Source organism: Salvia splendens, chromosome 1 (genome assembly GCF_004379255.2).
Source record: "Salvia splendens isolate huo1 chromosome 1, SspV2, whole genome shotgun sequence".
Lineage (NCBI taxonomy): Eukaryota > Viridiplantae > Streptophyta > Magnoliopsida > Lamiales > Lamiaceae > Salvia > Salvia splendens.
Genome location: NC_056032.1, coordinates 40,587,926 through 40,610,733, shown reverse-complemented (window position 1 = coordinate 40,610,733; position 22,808 = coordinate 40,587,926). Strand labels below are relative to the sequence as shown.

Sequence of the window (22,808 nt, the reverse complement as noted above, 5' to 3'; positions counted from 1 at the left end):
TGATAAGAAAGAGAACTTGCAATTATATTAATTTGATTTATTAATGAGAATATTTTACAATTTTGAGTAGAAGATATAAACTTTTTAGTTCTAATAATCTAATCTAATTTATATAGAATAAATAAACTATAAAACTAAAAGTCACAAACTTACAATTTATGGTTTGCAAGTATTTCAAATTTAAAACATTATACTAGTATGGAGTAGTACTTATTTTACAATGAAATAAAATGGTTTAAGTTCAACTTAAATTTTCAACTTAGGCATGTGTCCTCTTATCTTAATCAAGGGTTTGTAGTCATCTAGTATCACTTAATTTTGTTTGAACGTCTAAAATACGCACATACATCTCATAAATCTTCAAAATCAATTATTTAATGTTTGGACATGATATGGAATATACACAGACAGATTAACATTAACAGTTACCTGATAAGATATCCATTAAGATAGGATCAATATATAAATTAAAAATGATCAAATATAGCTATTATTACTAGTATTTTATTCCGTAATTCTGAACTACCTTAGGTTTAATCCTAATCAACAAAATATACGCGCCGTTGCATCTTTTCTTCTCTTCTTCTTCATCCACAATCTGTCTACATTAATGGGGCGGCGTGATTTCTTCACAAATTTACCATCAGATATTACGATCGACATCCTCTCACGACTCCCTCTCGGAAGCATTTCAATCAGCAAATGCGTTTGCAAATCATGGCTCAATCTGCTCAATTCCGACGATTTCAAAATAAAAACCCCACCCGCCCTAGTTTGCTTGGAGTCGGTGGGGACGAACCAAACTCGGTGCACGATTTTTGAAATTTTAGACGAAGAAGAAGCTGATTTGGAGAGCCACGATTTTCACTACATTACGCTCACAGATTTCGATACCCCTCACACAATGAAAGCAACAATAGGTGGCGCTGCTAATGGATTGCTTCTTCTATACCCAAAAGCAGATGATCCTGAAACTTCTGTTTACATATGCAATCCGATCACTCGAGAATATATCAGCCTCTGCCCTCCTAAGAATTACAATTGTTGGTCGTGTTTCCAATTTTGTGCGAGCAAAGTAAGTGGGCAATATAAGGTGGTCTATCTCGGTGGAACCCTTGAATCCGACTCTTTTCAAGTATACACCCTCGAATAGGAATATGGAGGCCCATTGAAACCGGCGCTGCTTCTAGTTTCAAATTCAATTCCGATGAACATGCTGTATGTAATGGCAACCTCCAATGGATAGTAGATGGTTTGGATCAACTCTCTATTCGAATTTGTGGTTTTGATGCTGAAACGGAATGTTTTCGCATCTTCTCTGCCCCTCCAGGCTTTCCTATGGATCTAGATGTGGAATCGAATGTCAAGTTGTCTAATTTTAGGGACTGTCTTTGTGTTTGTTACACACAAAACTACTCTGAAATTGTCATTTGGTTGATGAAAGAATACCATGTTGAGGAATCTTGGACCATAGAATACAAGTTGAGCATTGATTTTGATGTGGATTGGTGGGGTTAATATGTCTGTATATCCTATCAAGGTTTTCAGAGATGGCGGCGTTTTGATGTTAATGAACGGACATCAACTCATCTACTACTCTAACAAGACGAGAACAACTCAACAAGTAGGTATGTTTAGTGATGCGAGTGCATGGTATTACTTTACCTTTGCCATGATTTTCACTCCTAGCCTTTTCCCACTCAAGAGTTTCATATTTGAAAATGTGATCTCCTTCTAACTAATGTTAGTCTACATTTGTGTTTTATTATTATCTGGTTGTGTTCGTGTAGAAGGTTCTTTATTGAGTAGTTTTCGGGGTTAGCCGTATTGTCGCCTCCCCCACACTATCTGCTAGGCCTAGCTAGTATTATATATATATATATATATATATATATATATATATATATATATATATATAGGAGCCTTATTCTCCTATTCATCCCTTAGATCCAATATTCTTCTAAATATGGATCGTTAGATCTGATTCATCAACGATCCGGATGGATGCTTGATTTTTAAACCCGCGTTGCATTATAAGGCAGATTGTGTGTATTATAAGGGTAATTTAGTAAAGAAATGAAAATTGAAACCGCCAGAATATGGAAGGTCCGAAATTTAAGCAAACTGATGAATTCAACCCTTCCATCAACTAATTCTCTCTCATTCAACACGCTCTAACTTCCTCTCCACTCTTCCGCCTTTCCCTCTCCCATCTTCCGATAATCATCAAACCCTAGCCGCCATTTTTATCACACAGTAGCCGTTTTCTCAGTCGGAAGCCGACACAAAATTTGACACCACTCTTCTAGATCCCGTCACCCACCCTCCACCAGTGCAAACATCGAACCCTAACCGCCAACGCCGGTGCTGTGTATTCACTAAGTCGACAAGGTATGTGTGAAAAGGCCGACTAGAAGTCGAATTCATCAATTTTTAGACACGAAAAGCAATGATTTCAACATCGACTAGGTTGCGACTTTTTAATTCAAAAATTAGTAGTCGTTTTGGTTCGGGTTTTATCTATATCCGAAGCGCAGACATTGTTTAGGGTTTAAAATAATGGATTCGGGTATCTTATTTCTTTTTGTTATGACAGATTCACAATGTCTAAACGAGGTCGTCCGTCGCGCTCTCAACCTACACAAGCTGCAGGTATAATTGCGTGTATAATTGCGTCAGTTGATTGAGTGTAAAAAATGAGTGTATAATTACTTCAGTTGTTCAGCATGAATTAGGCTTGCATTGTGCGCATTAGTTAATGGTTGGAAGGGTAATTGCTGGAAGGGTAATTGCATGACAGTTTTGTGCGCATTAGTTAATCTAAAATTTACATTACTGATGTGTTGGGATGCATTATTTGTTAAATATTTTGCATTATGTACCCGGTTACTTGTTGTTGTGGGAAAATTGGTTATTGGAAGATACATATGTGCATTATGTAGCAGTTAGTTGTCATTATTTGCAGTATATTATGCATTATGAGAGGTATTGTGTACATGGGTTAATCAACTCAGTGAAGATTATATATGTGCATTATTTGGTTTAGGTAGTGCATTATGTAGCAGGTAAGTGTCATTATTTGTAGTATATTATGCATTATGAAAGGTATTGTATATATGGGTTAATCAACTCAGTGAAGATTACATATGTGCATTGTTTGGTTTAGGCAGTGCATTATGTAGCAGGTAATTGTCATTATTTGCAGTATATTAGGCATTATGTGAGGTATTGTGTATATTGGTTAATCAACTCAGTGAAGATTCAAAGTGCGCATTTGTTGTTTAAAATGTTCCACTATTGAAGTTTTGGGATGCATTATTTGCCCATTATTTTGCATTATGTGTCTGCTTACTGGAGGTTGTGGGAAAAGTGTTGAATGGAAATTACCTATGTGTATTATTATTTGCCCAGTGCTGTGCATTATATACCAAATAAGTGTCATTATTTGCAATATATTATGCATTATGAGAATTGTTGATTATTAGTATATCAAAAATCTTACATTATTTTGGAAGTATTGTACATTATTTTCCTGCGTGCTGGGTGGTGTGGGAAAATTATTGAATGCAATATAAATATGTGCATTATATGATTTGTCTTGCGAATTATGGGTCAAGTTTTGGTCATTCTTTACAGAATAGTAGTCATTATGAAGAGTATTGTGTATATATGTGAATTAATTCAGTGAACATCAAATGTCGCATTATTTGAATTCATAAGTGCATGCATGCTGTCGTTAGTATTATTCATTATAAAGCTCATATCATGTTGTATTATGTTTTAATGCTAATTTTTTGATGTTTTATGTTGTTGGGTCCATATCAGAGAAACAGCTCCGACTCGACATCGACGAAGCAGTCGACGATGTAATTGTCAAGTATTTTGCATTATGTACCTGGTTACTTGCTGGTGTAGGAAAATAGGTGAATGGAAGATACATATGTGCATTATTTGATTGAGGCTGTGCATTATGTAGCAAGTAATTGTCATTATTTGCAGTATATTATGCAGTATGAGATGTATTGTGCTTATGGGTGAATTAACTCAGTGAAGATTCAAAGTGCGCATTTGTTAATTAAAAAGATACATTATTGAAGTTTTGGGATGCATTATTTGCCAAGTATTTTGCATTATACCTATGTGCATTATTTGCCCGATGTTGTGCATTATATAACAAATAAATGTCATTATTTTGCAAAATATTATGCATTATGAGAATTGTTGTTTATTAGTTTATCAAAAAATTTACATTATTTATGTTCTGTGCTGCATTATTTGCAAGTATTGTGCATTATTTGCCTGCGTGTTGGGTGGTGTGGGAAAATTATTGAATGGAATATAAATATGTGCATTATTTGATTTATGTTGCGCATTATGTATCAAGTTGTTGTCATTATTTGCAGTATAGTATGCATTAAGAAGAGTATTGTGTATATGGGTGAATTAACTCAGTGAAGCTTCAAAGTGCGCATTATTTTAATGAATAAGTGCATGTTGTCATTATTATTATGCATTATAAAGCTCATTTCATGCTTTATTCTGTTTTTAATAATAAATTTCTAATGTTTTATGTGGTGACAGTGCCATGGAGGAACAACGTAGTAACAATGGAGACGGGGGTGTACGTCATGCGCCATATGGAGACGTACTTCGGGGAGAAAGAGAAGGATTAGGATTGCGGGCTGAGCGCAAAAGGGACAAAAAGCTTAGAGATGTTTAGAATCAAGTTTGCAAATTTACTTGTGCGCACAAACCAGTCTAAAGCCACGAGGTATTGGAGAGAGAGACCGGCCAAGGTCAACTTCGAGCAGTGGGTCGTGAATTATGGGCTGGAGTGAGTGAGAGTTTCGGCTTGGGTGATGGAGGTTGATGGGTTAATTAATAGCTGGAGTGATTATTTAAACTGTACGTTTTTGGTAGACACATGATGGAAAGTGAACGCAGCCACCTTGTGGCGTGGTATATTTTTAACAACTTGTTATGTGCGTTTTTCTATAAGAAACTGATTTTGGGACTATGCATTATGAATCAAGTATTTGCCATTATTCTGCAATATAGTATGTGCATTATTTGTTTGAGGCTGTGTATCATGTATAAAGCAGTTGTCATTATTTGCAATATAGTATGCATTATGATAATTATTGTGTATATGTGTGAATTGCTGCTTTTGTCATTATCAGGCGTGTGCGCATTAGTTGATTGCGGTTGTGTATTAAGTATCCAGTAGTTGTCATTACTTGCAATGTATTATGCATTATTAGAATTATTGTGTGTATGGGTGAGTTGTTGTTTTTGTCATTATCAATAGTGTGGTTTTAGTTTTTTAAGTTCTTTTTTACATTAGAAATTAACTCAGTTAAGTATCAATGTGCGCATCAGTCAATTAAAAATTTACATTATTTATGTTCTGGGATGCATTGTTTGTCAAGTATTTTGCATTATTATGTATATACTACACCCTAGCCCCTATACTTGCTAAACCCTTAGGGAAAACAAGAAACGTGCGCCAAACATCGAAACACGACACAACTTAAATTAAACGGGTCAGGATAAATGTTCATTACATATCACAAATAATGCATTACAGAAACTAAACTACTCAATATACTATACAATATGTACATTATGTATATCAGTTAACAAAAAATACCTAGGCGCTTTGCATGTGCAACCCCAGATGAATTACCGCAGCTCGTGTATTTGGACAATGTTTTTTAGACTTAGAACATACTACACCCTAGCTCCTAGGCTTGCTAAACCCTTAGGGAAAACAAGAAACGTGCGCCAAACATCGAAACACGACACAACTTAAATTAAACGGGTCAGGATAAATGTTCATTACATATCACAAATAATGCATTACAGAAACTAAACTACGCATTATACTATACAATATGTACATTATGTATATCAGTTAACAAAAAATACCTACGCGCTATGCATGTGCAACCCCAGATGAATTACATCAGCTCGTGTATTTGGACAACGTTTTTAGACTTTGAACATACTACACCCTAGCCCCTAGGCTTGCTAAACCTTTAGGGAAAACAAGAAACGTGCGCCAAACATCAAAACACGACCAACTTAAATTAAACGGGTCAGGATAAATGTTCATTACATATCACAAATAATGCATTACAGAAACTAAACTATGCATTATACTATACAATATGTACATTATGTATATCAGATAACAAAAAATACCTACGCGCTATGCATGTGCAACCCCAGATGAATTACCGCAGCTCGTGTATTTGGACAACGTTTTTTAGACTTAGAACATACTACACCGTAGCCCCTAGGCTTGCTAAACCCTTAGGGAAAACAAGAAACGTGCGCCAAATATCGAAACATGGCACAACTTAAATTAAACGGGTTAGGATAAATTTTCATTACATATCACAAATAATGCATTACAGAAACTAAACTACGCATTATAATATACAATATGTACATTATGTATATCAGTTAACAAAAAATACCTACGCGCTATGCATGTGCAACCCCAGATGAATTACCGCAGCTCGTGTATTTGGACAACGTTTTTTAGACTTAGAACATACTACACCCTAGCCCCTAGGCTTGCTAAACCCTTAGGGAAAATAAGAAACGTGCGCCAAACATCGAAACACAGCACAACTTAAATTAAATGGGATAGGATAAATTTTCATTACATATCACAAATAATGCATTACAAAAACTAAACTACGCATTATACTATACAAGATGTACATTATGTATATCAGTTTAAAAAAATACCTACGCGTTATGCATGTGCAACCCCAGATGAATTACTGCAGCTCGTGTATTTGGACAACGTTTTTTAGATTTAGAACATACTACACCCTAGCCCCTAGGCTTGCTAAACCCTTAGGGGAAACAAGAAACGTGCGCCAAACATCGAAACACGACCAACTTAAATTAAACGGGTCAGGATAAATGTTCATTACATATCACAAATAATGCATTACAGAAACTAAACTACGCATTATACTATACAATATGTACATTATACTAATTGAAATCAAGATACCATCACATTACTAACATTCCATCAAGCACTAGATTACAAGGCATCTCCACTCTCAAGTGTATCATGAATTATTCTCAAAACAAATGTGAAAGAAAACAAGAGAAAATTCAAGACACCATTTTTATGCTGATCCACATTCAACATTATTATCGGAAAGCAATACTAGTTGAAATTAGTAGCCCAAAAAATTCGATTAACTAACATCATATAACCATCAATAATAAAGTGCACAAATTCCCAAATCTAATAACAAAGGCATATAAACTACTAGTAGCTAATGGTGAAGTCGACTGATAGACATAACAGCGAAGAACGGAAAAAGCTAGGGAAATCCAACATCAGAATACCCAAATCGAAAAATTGATTTTACACGGGGCTGAGGAGCTGAGAGTGGGATGGTTTGGGGTCCGAATTCATGCCGATGATGATGACCAACGGGATGAAGCTGTAGTGAGTGACGACTTTGGCCTTCTCATGGCCCAGGTGCTCCACTCCTTGACGAACTTCCCGGCCGCCGCCACGGACCCCTCCTCCTCGTCCGCTGCCGCAGATTTCCTGACGACCTTTCCCTTCCCGGCCTTCAGAGACACCTTCGAAGCCATCTGCGATCGGTGAGATTTAGGGCTCCGATTTTGACCGACCACGTCGGCGTGGGTTTCACGGGATTGAAAACGTGATCTGAATTGATAATAACCACAGAGATTTAGGGAGAGGAAATCATGAGAGTTTCCATAACAACCACATTTGCATGTACCTAAAATAGCCTTTTTTATTTTTTAATTGATTTAATTTAAAATCAGATGGCATTATTTGGGGCCATTAGATCTTCAAATTGAATGGCCGAGATTGAAAAGAACAAATAGAACAAAAGATGGAAAAAGGAAATAAATACATCTATATATATATACATATATATATAGGGTTCTGTTAGGTTGAAATTTTTTAGGTTAATTGAGAATTGAGATGCATTTTCAGCCACTCATCCACAACATTTTCGAAATGTCAACTGCAAGTATATTATGTCAACTCGGGCTATTACCGTCAATAGCCTCAGCGGCGGATGTAGGTGGGGTCGCATGGGGTCGGCCGACCCTGCTGCTGGCCCCGGCGACCCGCCGTAAAATACCCTCTAGCAGCCACCGGCCCCACGACATCCAAACCTCTGCCCCGTCGCCTACTCTCCACCGCTGGTTCTTCCGATTTTCGCCGCCGATTTCTAAGCTGTAAAAATTTCCGCTCCAGCGTATTAGTATTTGATTTCTTTTAATTTGCTTTGGTGGGGGTGGGTTTAGAAATGGGCCTTTTTATTTGACTTAAAATGGAGTACTTTTTAATTTGCAGTCCATGGATATATACCCTATTTTTAGTAAATGTATGTCAGCATTTGTTCCATTATTTCAATTCCAAACTAAGTTAATGCAATTACGCAAAATCAAATTTTAAGTCTAACAGGCGCCACTAAGTATATGTCATAAGAAATCTAAGAATTGTGATATGTATATCAATTATTATTATTATTATTATTATTATTATTATTATTATTATTATTATTATTATTATTATTATTATTATTATTATTATTATTATTATTATTATTATTATTATTATTATTATTATTAGAGTAAATGCCAAAATTGGTCCTGAACATATGGTCATTTTACATTTTTGGTCATAAACATTATCTTTTGGATTTTTTGGTCCTGAACATATGAAAATTTGATCATTTTGGTCCTGGACTAACTGTTCCGTTAAAAACTAACGATCAACGTAAAATGACCATATGTTCAGGACCTACTTTGGCATTTACTCTTAAATCCTAACTGATTAGTTGAAGTAATGTATATATTTTGGCATAAATGTGGAGTGGAATCTGATGTAAAAGCTTTATTTGGCATCAATGGATTTAGTAATGTTTGAATTTCTTGGCAGTAAGGTATGTATTTTGAATGTGAAGTGAAGTAATGTATGGATTTTTTAACGGAACAATTAGTCTAGGACCAAATTGATCAAATTTTCATATGTTCAGGACAAAAAAAAATCCAAAAGATAATATTTAGGACAAAAAACGTAAAATGACCATATGTTCAGGACCAATTTTGACATTTACTCTGTTTATCATCATCATTATTATTATTATTATTATTATTATTATTATTATTATTATTATTATTATTATTATTATTATTATTATTATTATTATTATTATTATTATTATTATTTTCTGTCATTTTATAGTAAGGATCAAATTTTAAATTTCGTAATTTTGTAATTACTATTTGTCCTAATTTAAATAGATAGGATAATTGAATTTGATTTTTTTATTATTTAAGTGATCTATTTTAAAAATTTTAATGTATTGATTATGTTATATCACTTTTAGATTAATGAAAAAAAAATCCAAAAAACCTCGAGTCTCTACTAGTTCTTTTAATGTTGAATAAGAACCACAATAATTAAAAAATCATGTGATAGTTGATAACAATCCAACCCACATTGATATTGATAAAAGAGAAATTAAGGTCGATAATGAATTACGAAAGTTTATTAATAGTTTTGATGTAAACATTTGAGATCGTATTTGTAGAAAATACTCCCTCCGTCCCATAATAGATGTCACACTTTTTCTTTTTAGTTAGTCCCACAAAAGATGTCACATTTCTTTTTTTTTTGGAAAAAGCTCACCCTCTCATTAATATAAATATACTATTTTTTCTCTCCACCTAACATACAAAACTACATCACCTAAATTCCCTTGCCAATTCTCAAGTGTGCCATCTATTATGGGACGGAGGGAGTATGTATTACAAAATAATTTTGAGTGGTTTTCAAAATATGTACACTCGTAGAAGCCAACTATCTCGCACATATATAAGATATTGATATTTATATTTTATGTATTTTTTGTTGAAAAATTAATTATTTAAATATTACTCCATATTTATTGACTTTGTTCAAATCGACCCCACAATTATAAATTTCTGGATCCGCCATTGAATAGCCTGCACATCAAATGTCAATAGCCTGCATATCAAATGTCAACAACTTATAGTTGACATTATATGTGTATAGTTGACATGAATTGTATATGAAGTTGACATGAATTGTATATGTAGTTGACATGAATTGTACACTTAGTTGACATTATATGTGTGTAGTTAACATGAATTGTATATGTAGTTGACATTATATGTGTGTAGTTGATATGAATTGTATATGTAGTTGACAAAAAAATTTTATTTAAAAAAAATTTAAAAAATTAAAATTTAAAAAGTATTTATTGAGGTGAAATTACCATTCTGCCCTTTCATAATTAATTAATCTAAAAATATTTTCCATGTAGCAATTTCTGGACCACTCATTTAATAAAAATGAGTGGCTGATAATGCATCTCAATTCTCAATTAGGCTAAAAAATCTCAATTGATCACAACCATATATATATATATATATGGATGAGATGTGATATTGTACAAATAATTTCCGTCATTCATCTTATGAGCAATTTATTTCATCTGAGGGGCTATTTAGTCATAATACATTAGGTCAACTGAAATTCTATAAGGTATGTCCGTAAGATTTGGGAGTACATAATCAGGAGTTATTTCTTTTACCCTAATCGACTACTTGCCCATTCACATATTCATCTCTTTCCGCCTTCTTCTCCAACTTCACACCTGGTGGCAGGATTTTCATCCATGGACGATACTTCATCACGAACGTCGTGCGAGTTTCACAATGGCTGTGAAAAGGAATTCTAAATTTCAAGGTTTATTTGATGTCTCAGAAAGGCAAACCGAGATCAAAATCTCCGTCGAATGAACCAGAAACTTGTGGTGAGTTAACCCAAATTTTCGTTTTAAATTTGGGTCCCTATTTTTGTAATTGAGAGGGTTATAATTCTGTTTTTGCTTCATTTGTTTACCATTTTGGTTCTCAGTTTCGGATTTATTCGGGATCTTCAAGATATGAGTTTCGATTTGTTTGATGGTTCAAAATTGGTTCATTTTTGTTGTATACTGTGAATTGATTACAGTATAAGATGAAATCATTGCGTAAAAAGATGAAGAAATTTTGTCAGAAGATGAAGTTATTTGATTTGGACTGTGCAAATTTGGTTCATTTAAACAAAATGTTTTCATTTCTCCGGTGAAGTTATTATATTATAAGATGAAGCAATGTGATAATAAGATGAAGTGATTCCATACTTTAATTTCTAATTTCGATTCATTTTGTAGTGTATTTTGTGGTGAGTTCTGAATTGTTTTTTTTTTCAATTGTAAAGATGGTTCTGTAGTTAGAATTCGGTCTCTGGTGAAGTGTAGAAATGTTTTTGTAATGAAATTATTGAACACAGGTAAAACAACTACTTTTAATGCAAAGGTTGGGGTGGGCAATCTAGTAGGCCACACCGGAGATTGCTGCGCGTGTTTGAGGAAATGAGTAGTTAGATTAATCAATTGCTGGCTTTGGATTGCATTCTAAGATGGTTCAATTGATGTCTACTTTTATTTTATTGTTTTGATTCTGATTTTTGGATTTCATGGAAGCTATTCAAGAGATATGAGTGATTTCAGTATAAGAAGAAATGCCTACGACATAAGACGAAGTTATTACATTAGTAGATGAAGTGTTTTGATTCAAATTTGTTTCGTTTTAAATTTGAATATTTTTTGGGAATGTTCAAATTAAAATATGAAGTTATTTCATTATATGATGAAGTAGTAAAAGTATAAGATGAACTCGTTACATTATAAGATGAAGTGATTTGTTTCATATTTGGTTCATTTCAAATTGTGTTGATTTTTTTGGATAAAATTATAACATTATAAGATGAAGTTATAACATTATAATATGTAGTCCTTTCTTCCATATTTAGGTCATTTTCGGGCTGAATTACGGTAACTTCGTTCCGGCAGAATTATGGTAATTTTGTGTTCCACTACTGTGTGTTCTGGAAATTTTGGTGTGTACACTTCTCTAAAATGAACTATATTATCTATGTAATGAAGCAAGTTTTGTATGCTTTTAATTTTGGTGTGACAGAGTCTAAATGAATTGTGGCGTGTACACACGGTTTACTCTTTAGCTGAACCTAGTTCATCATAGAATGAACTATTTTATTTATCTACTGAAGTAAGCTTTGTATGATGCAAATTAAGTAGGTTTAGGTTTAATTTCGTGTTCCCCTTTTTTAGCTACAATTGAGGTAGAAACTATGAAAACTACAATTGGTGTTGGGAACGGTGATGTTGGAGGAACCAGAGAAGATGTTGGCGGGGGAATATTAAAACATATTGGACCAGGTAGACCAAAAATTGAACTCAGAATTTTCTTAACATTTTATTTACTTTGTGGGATTGTAATGAAGAACTTTAACGATCGAAACGCAGCAAAAACACAAACTGATCTAAAAGCGTGTCTCCTTAACACCGGTCGAAGTATTGAAAGGTTATATTTACATAATGCATTTTCTGTTTTGAATCGTTAAAATATTTGAAATTGTTGGCGAACATCATGCTTTTGTTTTGAAATACAGAGATGATGAAGGCCAGTGCTTCACTTCATTTTTATTCAAATTGGTCCATTCGATGTGAATAAAATTTTCACAAAAATAATAGGTGTCAAAGAGGAAGAAGAAAGAGTTTGTGAGAAGTTGAGGTCGGATAATTATGTAATGATTTTTAGTTTGGATGCCAAGTTTGCCAACGCAAATGAAGAACTATTTTGATGTCTCAATGCACCATTTTAATTTTGTAATGATCTATGTTCATTTTTTTTTATTTGGATGAATCGTATTACTTTAAAAATGAATAAAATGTATAACTTGAATGCCATGTTTTTAATTCTGTAAAATATACCAGCAGCTTGTGTTCATTTGATAAATGGGATGAAATGTATTACTTTAATAGTGAACTGATGCATATATTGGATATCATGTTTGACAATGTGAATGAACTACGACCATAGATGAACTATTTTGTTGTCTCACGACACTATTTTAATTTGTAATGATATTTGTTTATTTTTTAATTGGGATGAACTATTTTCCTTTAAAAATAAACTAAATGTATATATTGAATGCCCTATTTTTAATTATGTGAAATATGACAATAGGTTGTGTTCATGTTGCACGTACAACATGACTTCTCCAAAAGCAGCAGAAGCATACTTAGAGAATCGCAAGCAATGAAATGCAAAGCAAGGAAAATGAATTATATTGCTTCATTAAAAGGAGATAATTGGTTCATCACTAACATTCATTTAGTTCATTATGTAGTTTCATTGTACGCGAGTTAATAAAACACGTTTAACTAGAAATGGATTATTCATATGAATTATTTCATTTTAATAACGAATATAGTTCATTACGTTAGATAATTACTCCACGAGAATTATTCCACACGATTGGTTAATATTGAACTAAATCGTGTACTTGTTGTGATGATAGGGCGTTAGCCTTTAGATGGATGAAGGTCTTGTTGTGATGATTCCGACTCTGAATCAAACAACGATCCAACTGGAGTCTATGTTACTGATATATTATTATTATTCCATGAGATTCGCTTGAAGAGGGCGTGGAAATGGTTAAATCCTCCATTGATGTTCGTCGAGAATCATCGTGGTGGTGGTTAAATTCTCCATTTTTGTTCTATTAAGGGGTGGGGCTGTTTATATCATCCATTGACGTCACGTCATAGGAGAAACATCTATTTCTATTGGGATGGTTGAATCCTCCATGGAGAACGAGCTATGAAATTGAGAATTATAAGCAGATCATTGTATATCACAATGTAATTGAGAAAATTATTTCTGAAATTGATTTGCATAAGAATACCATAAAGATATTATGCTGGATGAAAAAAAAAGATCATGAAGATTGTTTCCATAATTAAGTGGCGTAAATTATGTTAAATTGTTAATATAGTAACTGCTATAACATTGGAATTCCTAATCAACCCTTCTTCCAATTTTAATGAATATAAAAAACGAACTTGGGTATATTAAATATAACCATGAGATTAAAACAATGGGTGGAAGAGATTTGGTCTCTGGTCGGTCCTAAAAATTAGTTCGACGTTGAATACAATCCTATATATATATATATATATATATATATATATGTAGTCCCATTATTCACAAATCCACTCTTAAAGACCGAACCACCGAACTATACTAAATTAGGGTTTTTAGATCTAGTTTTTTATGGATGAGAGACACAAATTTATCAATTATTTTCGCCTTCATCACGAGCCTATTTTAATTCATCCGAAGGTAAATAAGTCATACTAACATGTTACGAAGATTTAACTTCATTCCAGTAGGTTTTTACTTCATTCCAGTAGGTTTTTTACTTCATTCCAGTAGGATTATTACTTCATTACAGTACGTAAATGCGGTTTCGCCGGCGCGTGTCGTTCTTTCTCTCTACAATATCTATCATCACCGTCACAACGCTGATATGGTGTAATAAACACATGGAATGATGTAATAAATTATTGGAATGAAGTATGTGTAGAAGCATTTGAAGTCCTACTGGAAAGAATTAAAACCTTATCCAATGAAGTAATAACGTTTCTGAATGAAGTAATAAACGCACTTGAATAAATTGCATTTTTTAATGTAAATAAAGTAAAAACTCAGGTCAATGAATTCAAATGAAACATATGTTGAATCATTTCAAAACCTACTGGAAGAAAGTAAAAACATGTTGTAGTTTCAAGGTATTACGTACGGAATGAAGTAATAAACCTATACAATGAAGTAAAATGGGCTTGTAATGAAGACTGAAAAATTTACACAACAGCACATCTCATCAAATAAACTAGATCTAAAGGCCCAATGGCCCAGATTTCTTCTTCTTCTTCTCCTTCTCCTTCTCCTTCAACTTTGTGCTGGAATGAAACAAAATTGCAGGCTGAGAGAAATAAAAAACAAGGTGGCATGGTTATGTGTGCGACGATTCTTATTATGTGTTTTGTGATGCTAGCCAGTACTCTTAGTTTTGAAGGACATCATCTTCTAACCTATGATAAAGCTAGGATGATTATGGTTACACTCTCAAGCCAAAGAGTCGGATTTCCAAGTTTTATCTTGTCCAGCGCCGACGCTAAATGTCGGAATAGTTAATAGTAGTACTAGTTTATTTATCCTCCTGCTTTCTTTCTTCCCTGTACAATTTCCGGCATCATGTATAGTCTCGAGGTCGAGGATTTCACTCATTCTTCCTTTTTCTCTTTTTTTGTCTAGGCAGACACGAATGAGCGCCTTTATTTTAGCCCAAATATTACATCTCTTGTAAGGATTCACTCTTCAATTGGGGAATACAAATATTTCACATTCTAAACATTTTGTATTTAGTTTTCTTTTGCCCAAAATCTAGTAGTCAATCTCACTGTATCTAATACATATTTTCGGGGGCTAAACTTTGTCATGTTTTGGTTTATCGATTTATGGCACTTAATTTTTATGGGTTGAATATAAGTCATATTCAACAAGGCTTAACATTATGTGAAACATTTGTAAAAAAGGATCCCAAAAGGTGTGGTGTTGGCCAGTTGTTTGTAAAGGTGTGGTGTGGTGTGGTGCGGTGCTTGGGCCAAAGGTCATAATTTCGAGTCCACTGTGCGCAGCCTTTGAAAGTTTATGTTTATTTGCCAATAAAAAAAGGGAAAAAATATGAACTACTTTTTCCCCTTAAATATGCATTATCTCTGTAAAAAGACCAAAATTCGGAAATACAGACAACAATGATGGAGTATAACTTATGTCTGATTGCAAATGTTACATCATCAATTTCGTTCAGCTAAGTTGCATAAATTTTCCATATAAAAAGGTCCGAAGCTACAAATACACTTGGCAACTTGTGCATGCAGATATTTTGATGTGATTATACGCTAGCTGTACATTGGCTCAATCTAATGGCCAAATATAACAAATCAGAAGAAGTTGGTACCTAATTGTAGAATCTAGGCATTCCCTATCTAAAGGAAGCTTGAATGAGGCCAGATACCGGCAGTTTCAAGTCGTATGTCAGTCGTTGGAGAACCAATGCCAACGAATGTACGTCTGATAGGGCTCTATGAGCTGGCCCGATTGATGGAATGCAGTAGTGCTCACGGAGGGCCTGCAATGAAACCCTTGAGGGAACCTTTGATCCTGATAACAGTAACGATAATACGGTTAGAAAATCACGTTGTACAGGTAGAAACTACATGTAGAGGAAGACAGAAAGAAACGGATCAAGAACCTTTATTCTTCACCACTATACGAGCCAGAGGCAGGGTGTCGGCAAACAACCAATCTGGAGGAATCTCATAAGAGCATCGACTAAATTCACTTTTCAGGAAGGGGACATCAAAACTCTTCCCATTATGAGACACCAAGACCACAACTCCACCAGGCAGCTGACGGCTCCGGACATACTGAAGTAGGACGGGAATAAAGTCCTTCATCCTACACAAGGCTAGCTAGTATAAAGCGTGTGCATATGATATGTTTATTTTCTGAAAGGTTCAATTGGATTTGGATCAAAGTATTTGGGAAATGAATTTCCATAATTCAGGGTCCTAAACTGAGATTCATAGTCTGTTTATGATATAATCAAACTTGCGGAAACATCAACATAGACATTTAAGATCAACTGCAAGGGAGAGAGAGGTTGATGGCAAGCTAATACATACATGCTGTGAGAAGGAAGCAACAGAAGGAAAAAGAAATACCAAAAACAGATGCGATATAATGATTTCACATGTCAAATTAAAGAGATATATCTTCAAACTAGAATAAAATATTATTCAAAATGTAACGATTGTTGTTCATGATCCTTGTCAACCACATTATATATCAAGATATGTTGTCGAGGTCTGAACCTCAATGTCGAATTACCTGGGTATATCGTATCTGTTAACCATATGGGTTGAAATGCCATGAATTTGTTCATTTGGCACATCACGTTCTGGATTGACTAGGCTCTGTAAGGTGCTGTTTTCACCCCCTCGAAGATCTTGGCATGCGACCTCAATGATTCTATCTCTTTCTCTGGAGAAACCAGTGGTTTCAATATCAAAACAAAGAATTGTTGCGAGTTTGGCCAAGTCCGCATAATACTGATCTGTTTCTACCTCTGCTCTTTCTACATTGTATGTATTTACTTCGGTGCTTGCATTTATAGATACAACATTGTTTCTAATACTTAATTTTCTGGTCCTCCGTGCCTTAGTCGTTTCCAATTTACCAGAATCATTGCCTGTTTCAGGAATGATATTATGGCTGATACTCTTATTGCTAGTTAGGCTCTCATTATTTCCTCCGGTTTTTGAATTTATAGTTCGCCTTGTCCACCTCTTGCTGCTATATCCTCCTTCAAGCTCGTAGTTGTTTGAACACAGAATCTTGTTGCTGCAACTGCTTCCACTACTGCTACGAAATTCATACAAACTCTCCCTCCAACAATTAGCTAATGAATGAATTCTGCATCGAGGAAATGGCAAGAGAGAGAAGCACATTGCAATTGATTTCATTCAAACCAAAGGGCCACCAATGCCGAATTCAAAAACTGGTAAAATGTTTTGACCTGCTGAGGACACAAGGGATATATTATCATATAAGACAAACTTCATAAAATGCTCAGTGATGTTTTGAAGTAGACGATATGAAAATGGAAAACACAAGCATAATAAGACAAATGGAGTTGAGAATCCAAAGCCACTTCCATCGATACATGATATCACCATAATAAGATGTAAGGTGCATCACAATACAAGAGGTATCACAGACTAGACAAATCCATGTGTGCTATTAGTTCTGCTACCTTAAATCAAAACGCTAGCCTAAATGGTAAACAGAGTCCTTTCGTTTGTAAATAAACAAGAGTTTCATTACCATGCTTCAAAGCAAAGATTTGGGGTAAAAAATCATGAGTCCTTGATTTCTTAAACATGAACCAAAGGGCAACATACATATACATTGCTATTTCCTTGTTTGACCATCTCAATGCTTTGAGACTAACTGTGACCTTAAGAAACAAGTGAAGGTCAGCTCTTAAGCACAGACAACCATATTTTACTCTCCCATCACATCAAATAAAGTACTGAATTCGTTAAAATTCCCATCGATACTCCCTCATGTCATTTAATCATCACAAAATAATCACAAACAACAATATTTCAGTTACCACAACTATAGCTGAAGGCAGACCTATCAATTGCATAGAGTTAAACACCAGCCCCTTGTGTGTACCGAAAACACAAACCTATAAAAAATAATCAAGCGATAAATCTTCCGTTACAGACTAACACCAAACCAAACAAGAAAATTTCAGACCCCGAATCACAAAGGGAGATATCCACCCAACCAACAAGGTAAAAACTTTGACAGCAAGGGAGCAATCCAGTTAAGCCAATCCATAAATTATGCTCCAAAAACTCAAAAAGGAAATAAAGAATGTCAACCTCGAACCAAATAAAACACACATTAAGATCGGATGACGCAGAAAGTGTAGATACGAATACGATTATAGTATTAAAAAAGGGGGGAAACGAGGCATGCCTGAGGAGAATTAGCGGAAATGCGAATTGTAAAGATCCAAAATTTGAGATGTTAGGATGAATAAACAGAGAGAGGAAAGAGTTGAGTGTGGAGGGTGAAAACAAATAGTAGGAGGAAGGAAGAACATGTGAAATGAAAGAGCCGTAGAGGTGAAGCGAAACAGTAATGAAGAAAGCGCTCTCTACTCTGCTTCAGATATTGTTATTATTATTGTTTTCTATTTTAAGATAAAAAAAATTGTCCTAAATAAATAAATAGAAAAATGGTAGAAAAGCCCACCCGAAATGTGCGGATCGTGGCTCCGATCCATATTTCAAGGCCGCCTATCTTCCTTCAGTTTCCCCTCGCCTATCAGTTTCAGTTTCCCAAATAAACAAAAAAAGACAGTGTATGGAATATGGATCATGGATATTCAGTTACCAACCAAAAAAATAAACACAGTTCTCTCTTTTTCCCCTCTTGGTTTTGCTCCAGACTCACTACCAGCTAGCTAAATTGTTTCAATTTTTTTTGTATGTACCATAAATTTTAAAAAATAATAAGTAGTATCTAACATAAATTATTGATATACGCAAACTATTATTATTATTATTATTATTATTATTATTATTATTATTATTATAGGTAGTGATAAAATGCAAACTCATGTACTGTACAAGCTCCAAATTTTTCAACATAGTGTCAACACAGTATAAAATTTCAATATTTTGGTGTCAATACAATATCAACACGGTGTCAACCGTTGACACTCTATTCATATTTTCTGTTGTTTTGTCATCTGTTGACATTTTTTAACATTCTAGATTATAATTTGGAATTTGTACAGTATTTAGAATTTGCATTTGATCACATTCCTATTATTATATGCATAAGTACTGCTGAAGGAATATAGTCTGCTTTTGCCTTTTTGGAATGAAAATGTATGCAAGTATCCAACAGTTCCTTTTGTAACAGTTATTTCTAAATTGCACACTACTGTTTATTTTTGGTAGATAAAGTACTGATCCATTAATAAACGTTACATAATTTCGTGTAATATTGTTGGTAAGACCCAAATAAATAATGTAACCACTAACCAGAGCACATAGCGCGCATGACCAAGATATGCTGCAGCATACAACAAAAGCATCTCCAGTCATAAAAATACCAAATAAAAACTGCATGTGAGAGAAAATAAGCCCTCTTTTCACAACTAAGCGGCGGATCTAACTAACAAAAACTTGAAATTATACTCGTCGAACGTAATAAATAAAAACATTACACAACGTCTAACAGACAAAATCGAATGTGCCATCTTCTCCCACAAGTCTCCCCGATTATCCAGAACAAGCTTATGCGCTTTTTTTTTACTCATTCCGCCAACTAGTTTGCCCGAGGAGCAGCCCATTCAACTCTTAGGATGAGATTGTCATATCCATACCCATTAAGCTTGTTGATGGCTCTCTCTGCATCTTCTCTGTTGACAAAATTGACAAAACCAAAACCTCTGCTTGTCCCAGTTTTCTGATCAATAGCAACATAAACTCGGCTAACTGAACCAAATGGCCGGAAAAGCTCAAGCAAGTCAGGCTCTCTTGTGTCTTCAGAAAGGTTGGTAACCCTGACTGAGTTCTCCTCATTTCTGCGCCGCATGTCAGTACCACTCCTCTCGGGAACACCTCCTCTCATGCTAGGGGGAACATAAGCTCCCTTTGTAACACCAGCTGCGGGATTAGTTTCAGTTGGCGGCTTATCAACAAAGGTCTCACTTGGTTGAGCAAGATCCTTGTATGGACATCTTGAGGTCCAATGGTCACCCTTCTTCCCGCAAGTTCTACATACCATGAGCACAGCTCCTCCTTTCCCCATTTGAGCTAACGGATCCCCAGCAGACTTAGCTTCATCTGCTTTTGTACCTATTAGCCAATTCATCAATTACATGAGTATGAGTAGACATATGAATAGAACACAACATAAACCTTAAAAGAAAAAACATGCCATACACTGTATAAATGCCACAACAGTCACATTACATAAGAATTGGAAAAACTGTCGTCCACAGAAACAACTGCTTGAGCAATGTCACAATGAAGCACCCTTGTAGATCAATTACATTGCAATTTAAGGTAGTCATCTCTAGTGTCAAACTGAGACACGATTTTTAGTGACAGTCCTAGTATGTCATTTCAAAATAAGATTTGAAAAAGTAATGACGTTGGAAAAGGGAACAATGAAGTCAGATGGAAGCAAACCAATCATCAAAAGTAAGATCACTCTGATGCATAACAGCTTAATATCTCTCTCCATGTTAGTCAACAAATAAGACAGAGATGATTTTATTGTTTGGAGCATCAATCAGAAAAATTCATCTATGAACAATCACATAACATGTGTGAGATAATATGCAATCATGAGTTTAGACATATTTAAACTACTCCAGCAACCAGGCATAAATTTCAAAGAGTAAGCATCATAAGGAAGAATCAGCCATCATTGGATGGTGTAATGACATGAGAGCATTAGTTGTGGCTTGCACATGGGCAGTGAAAACCCAAGAGCCCCTCAACAATAGCATACTCCAAGGGCATGACTCCTCTGGTTAATTATCAAAGAGATTTAAAACAACAAATAGATCACAGTAGAGGACCCTGATTGTCAATAGAAGAACACTTTTTGTTTAAAAATATGGATTAGGATACGAACTTTCAAAATCAACAAAAACCAATTCCATTTGGCCACATCTCAACCTTGCAAACACTACTGTGCTAGTTAGACACACGGAGGTATTGCAGGAAAGCAATTAAGCCTCACAGCAGCTGACTTCTATTTACTATACAATTGATCCTCAAACAAGTATAGGAAAACAAGATGAAAACACATGGAGCTGATATGTCACCAATCCTCTATACATTGGAAGACAAAAACTTAACTACGTGAATTGTGCCAATTCATTTAAGGAAACAGAACAGAATTCCCAAATCTATGGCTACTATCGCCCAGTGGACAATGGCATAGATCTCAAAATTAATCAGTGAATCAAATGAGAAAGAAAATAGAGGCATGTTACTGAAACTGCAATCAGGATCTATGATATCACGACCTTTTCTTCCCCAGATAAAACACCGTACCCCCAACTAGTATGAACAGAAACGTATATGCAGTTTAATAGCATATGAATGATAGAAACGGCAGAGCCAAAATGAAATAGCGATCATATACGGAAAGATGGTAGTACCAGGGGCGCGGGGGCGTTCAAGGAGGATCTCCTCCGTGGACACCATGGTGAGGCGGCTGCCGACGTCCTCGTGCACGGCATCGCCGAACTTGGGCCAAGAGCGGCGCTCAATAGCGCGCTTGCTGAGGCGGGCGTTGGCGAGCTTGCGGATGCGAGTGGTGGTGGTTATTTTGACCTTGTTTCCATCGTCTTTGAACTTGTATTCAATAACCTTCTTAATCCCGCTCTCGTCGGGGCCGATAACCTGCTTCGGCGGCAACAAGAAATCCAAATCCTCGCTGTCGTCCTCGTCCAGCTCGCCCCATCGCAGCTTGTTGGGTTGCTCCTCTCTCACCATTTTCGAGACTAGGGTTTTCGACTTTCGAGTGAGCAATGAATTTGGGTTTGGGGGTAAATGGGTATGCGGATTGATTTTTCTAATTTGCTTCTATAATGAATTTTTTTTGCGCTAATGAGAAAATTACTGACTTTTTGACCGTGCACAGAAAGGTGAATAATTAGGCGATGAGATGAGATACTCTCTTTCTCTCATTAAAGAGCAGTGCTCCGTCCATTAAAAATGAAATATTTTCTTTTTTTATATTATCCTATTAAAAATAAAATATTTTCTAAAATAAAAACATCTTTATCTCTTATTTTTTATCTTTATTCATTAACTCACAAAACAATACTACATAAATGATTTCCAAATGTTACATATTTAATGAGACAAAGTAAGTATGAAATATTTGTTTCTCGACATGGGAGTATGAAATATTTGTTTTTCGACATGAGATTTTATGGAGTAGTAGTTTTATTTTATGTGTTAATAAAAAGAAAACAAAGTAAGAGAGATGAAAATGACATTTTCATTTTAAGAAACATTTCGTCTCTAATGGAACAGATGGAGTATTAACGAGGATAAAAAAATAATTACTATTATTACATTTATCTTATGATAAATAAATATATTGGATTTAAAAAAATTTTATTTTTAGCTAAGATAAATATAAGTTGAGGTCCGAAAAAAAATTAA

General features: G+C 34.8%; 2 protein-coding genes across 5 annotated transcripts; both read right to left on the bottom strand.

Moving 5' to 3' along the window:
- Positions 1-15,768: 15,768 nt before the first annotated feature.
- Positions 15,769-18,784, bottom strand: LOC121800299 (exonuclease DPD1, chloroplastic/mitochondrial-like). Of its 4 annotated transcripts, none has more exons than XM_042199885.1 (4): positions 18,580-18,784; positions 16,918-17,608; positions 16,280-16,485; positions 15,769-16,188 (listed from the first exon to the last, which is right to left on the bottom strand). In XM_042199885.1, exons 2-4 carry the CDS (start codon positions 17,550-17,552, stop codon positions 16,010-16,012), a joined length of 1,020 nt encoding a protein of 339 aa, XP_042055819.1. In that variant the 5' UTR covers positions 17,553-17,608; positions 18,580-18,784; the 3' UTR covers positions 15,769-16,009. The 4 variants fall into 4 exon arrangements, with proteins under 4 accessions (XP_042055819.1, XP_042055813.1, XP_042055827.1 ...); XM_042199879.1 differs by having other exon boundaries at positions 16,918-17,605; XM_042199893.1 differs by lacking the exon at positions 18,580-18,784 and adding an exon at positions 18,229-18,260 and having other exon boundaries at positions 16,918-17,605.
- A 910-nt stretch (positions 18,785-19,694) lies between these two features.
- LOC121751618 (eukaryotic translation initiation factor 3 subunit G-like) lies at positions 19,695-22,272 on the bottom strand. The gene is made up of 2 exons (XM_042146405.1): positions 21,794-22,272; positions 19,695-20,474 (listed from the first exon to the last, which is right to left on the bottom strand). Exons 1-2 carry the CDS (start codon positions 22,128-22,130, stop codon positions 19,942-19,944), a joined length of 870 nt encoding a protein of 289 aa, XP_042002339.1. The 5' UTR covers positions 22,131-22,272; the 3' UTR covers positions 19,695-19,941.
- Positions 22,273-22,808: the final 536 nt, after the last annotated feature.

Bases quoted from the DNA above. Each gene is read 5' to 3' on its own strand.
- LOC121800299 (XM_042199885.1), bottom strand. From the start codon at position 17,552: ATGAAATCAATTGCAATGTGCTTCTCTCTCTTGCCATTTCCTCGATGC. The intron at 16,486-16,917 runs GTAATTCGACAT...AGCCTTGTGTAG, and splicing joins AACAGATACGATATACCCAG to GATGAAGGACTTTATTCCCG. The intron at 16,189-16,279 runs GTTCTTGATCCG...TACTGTTATCAG, and splicing joins TATAGTGGTGAAGAATAAAG to GATCAAAGGTTCCCTCAAGG.
- LOC121751618 (XM_042146405.1), bottom strand. From the start codon at position 22,130: ATGGTGAGAGAGGAGCAACCCAACAAGCTGCGATGGGGCGAGCTGGAC. The intron at 20,475-21,793 runs GTACTACCATCT...ATTGGCTAATAG, and splicing joins TGAACGCCCCCGCGCCCCTG to GTACAAAAGCAGATGAAGCT.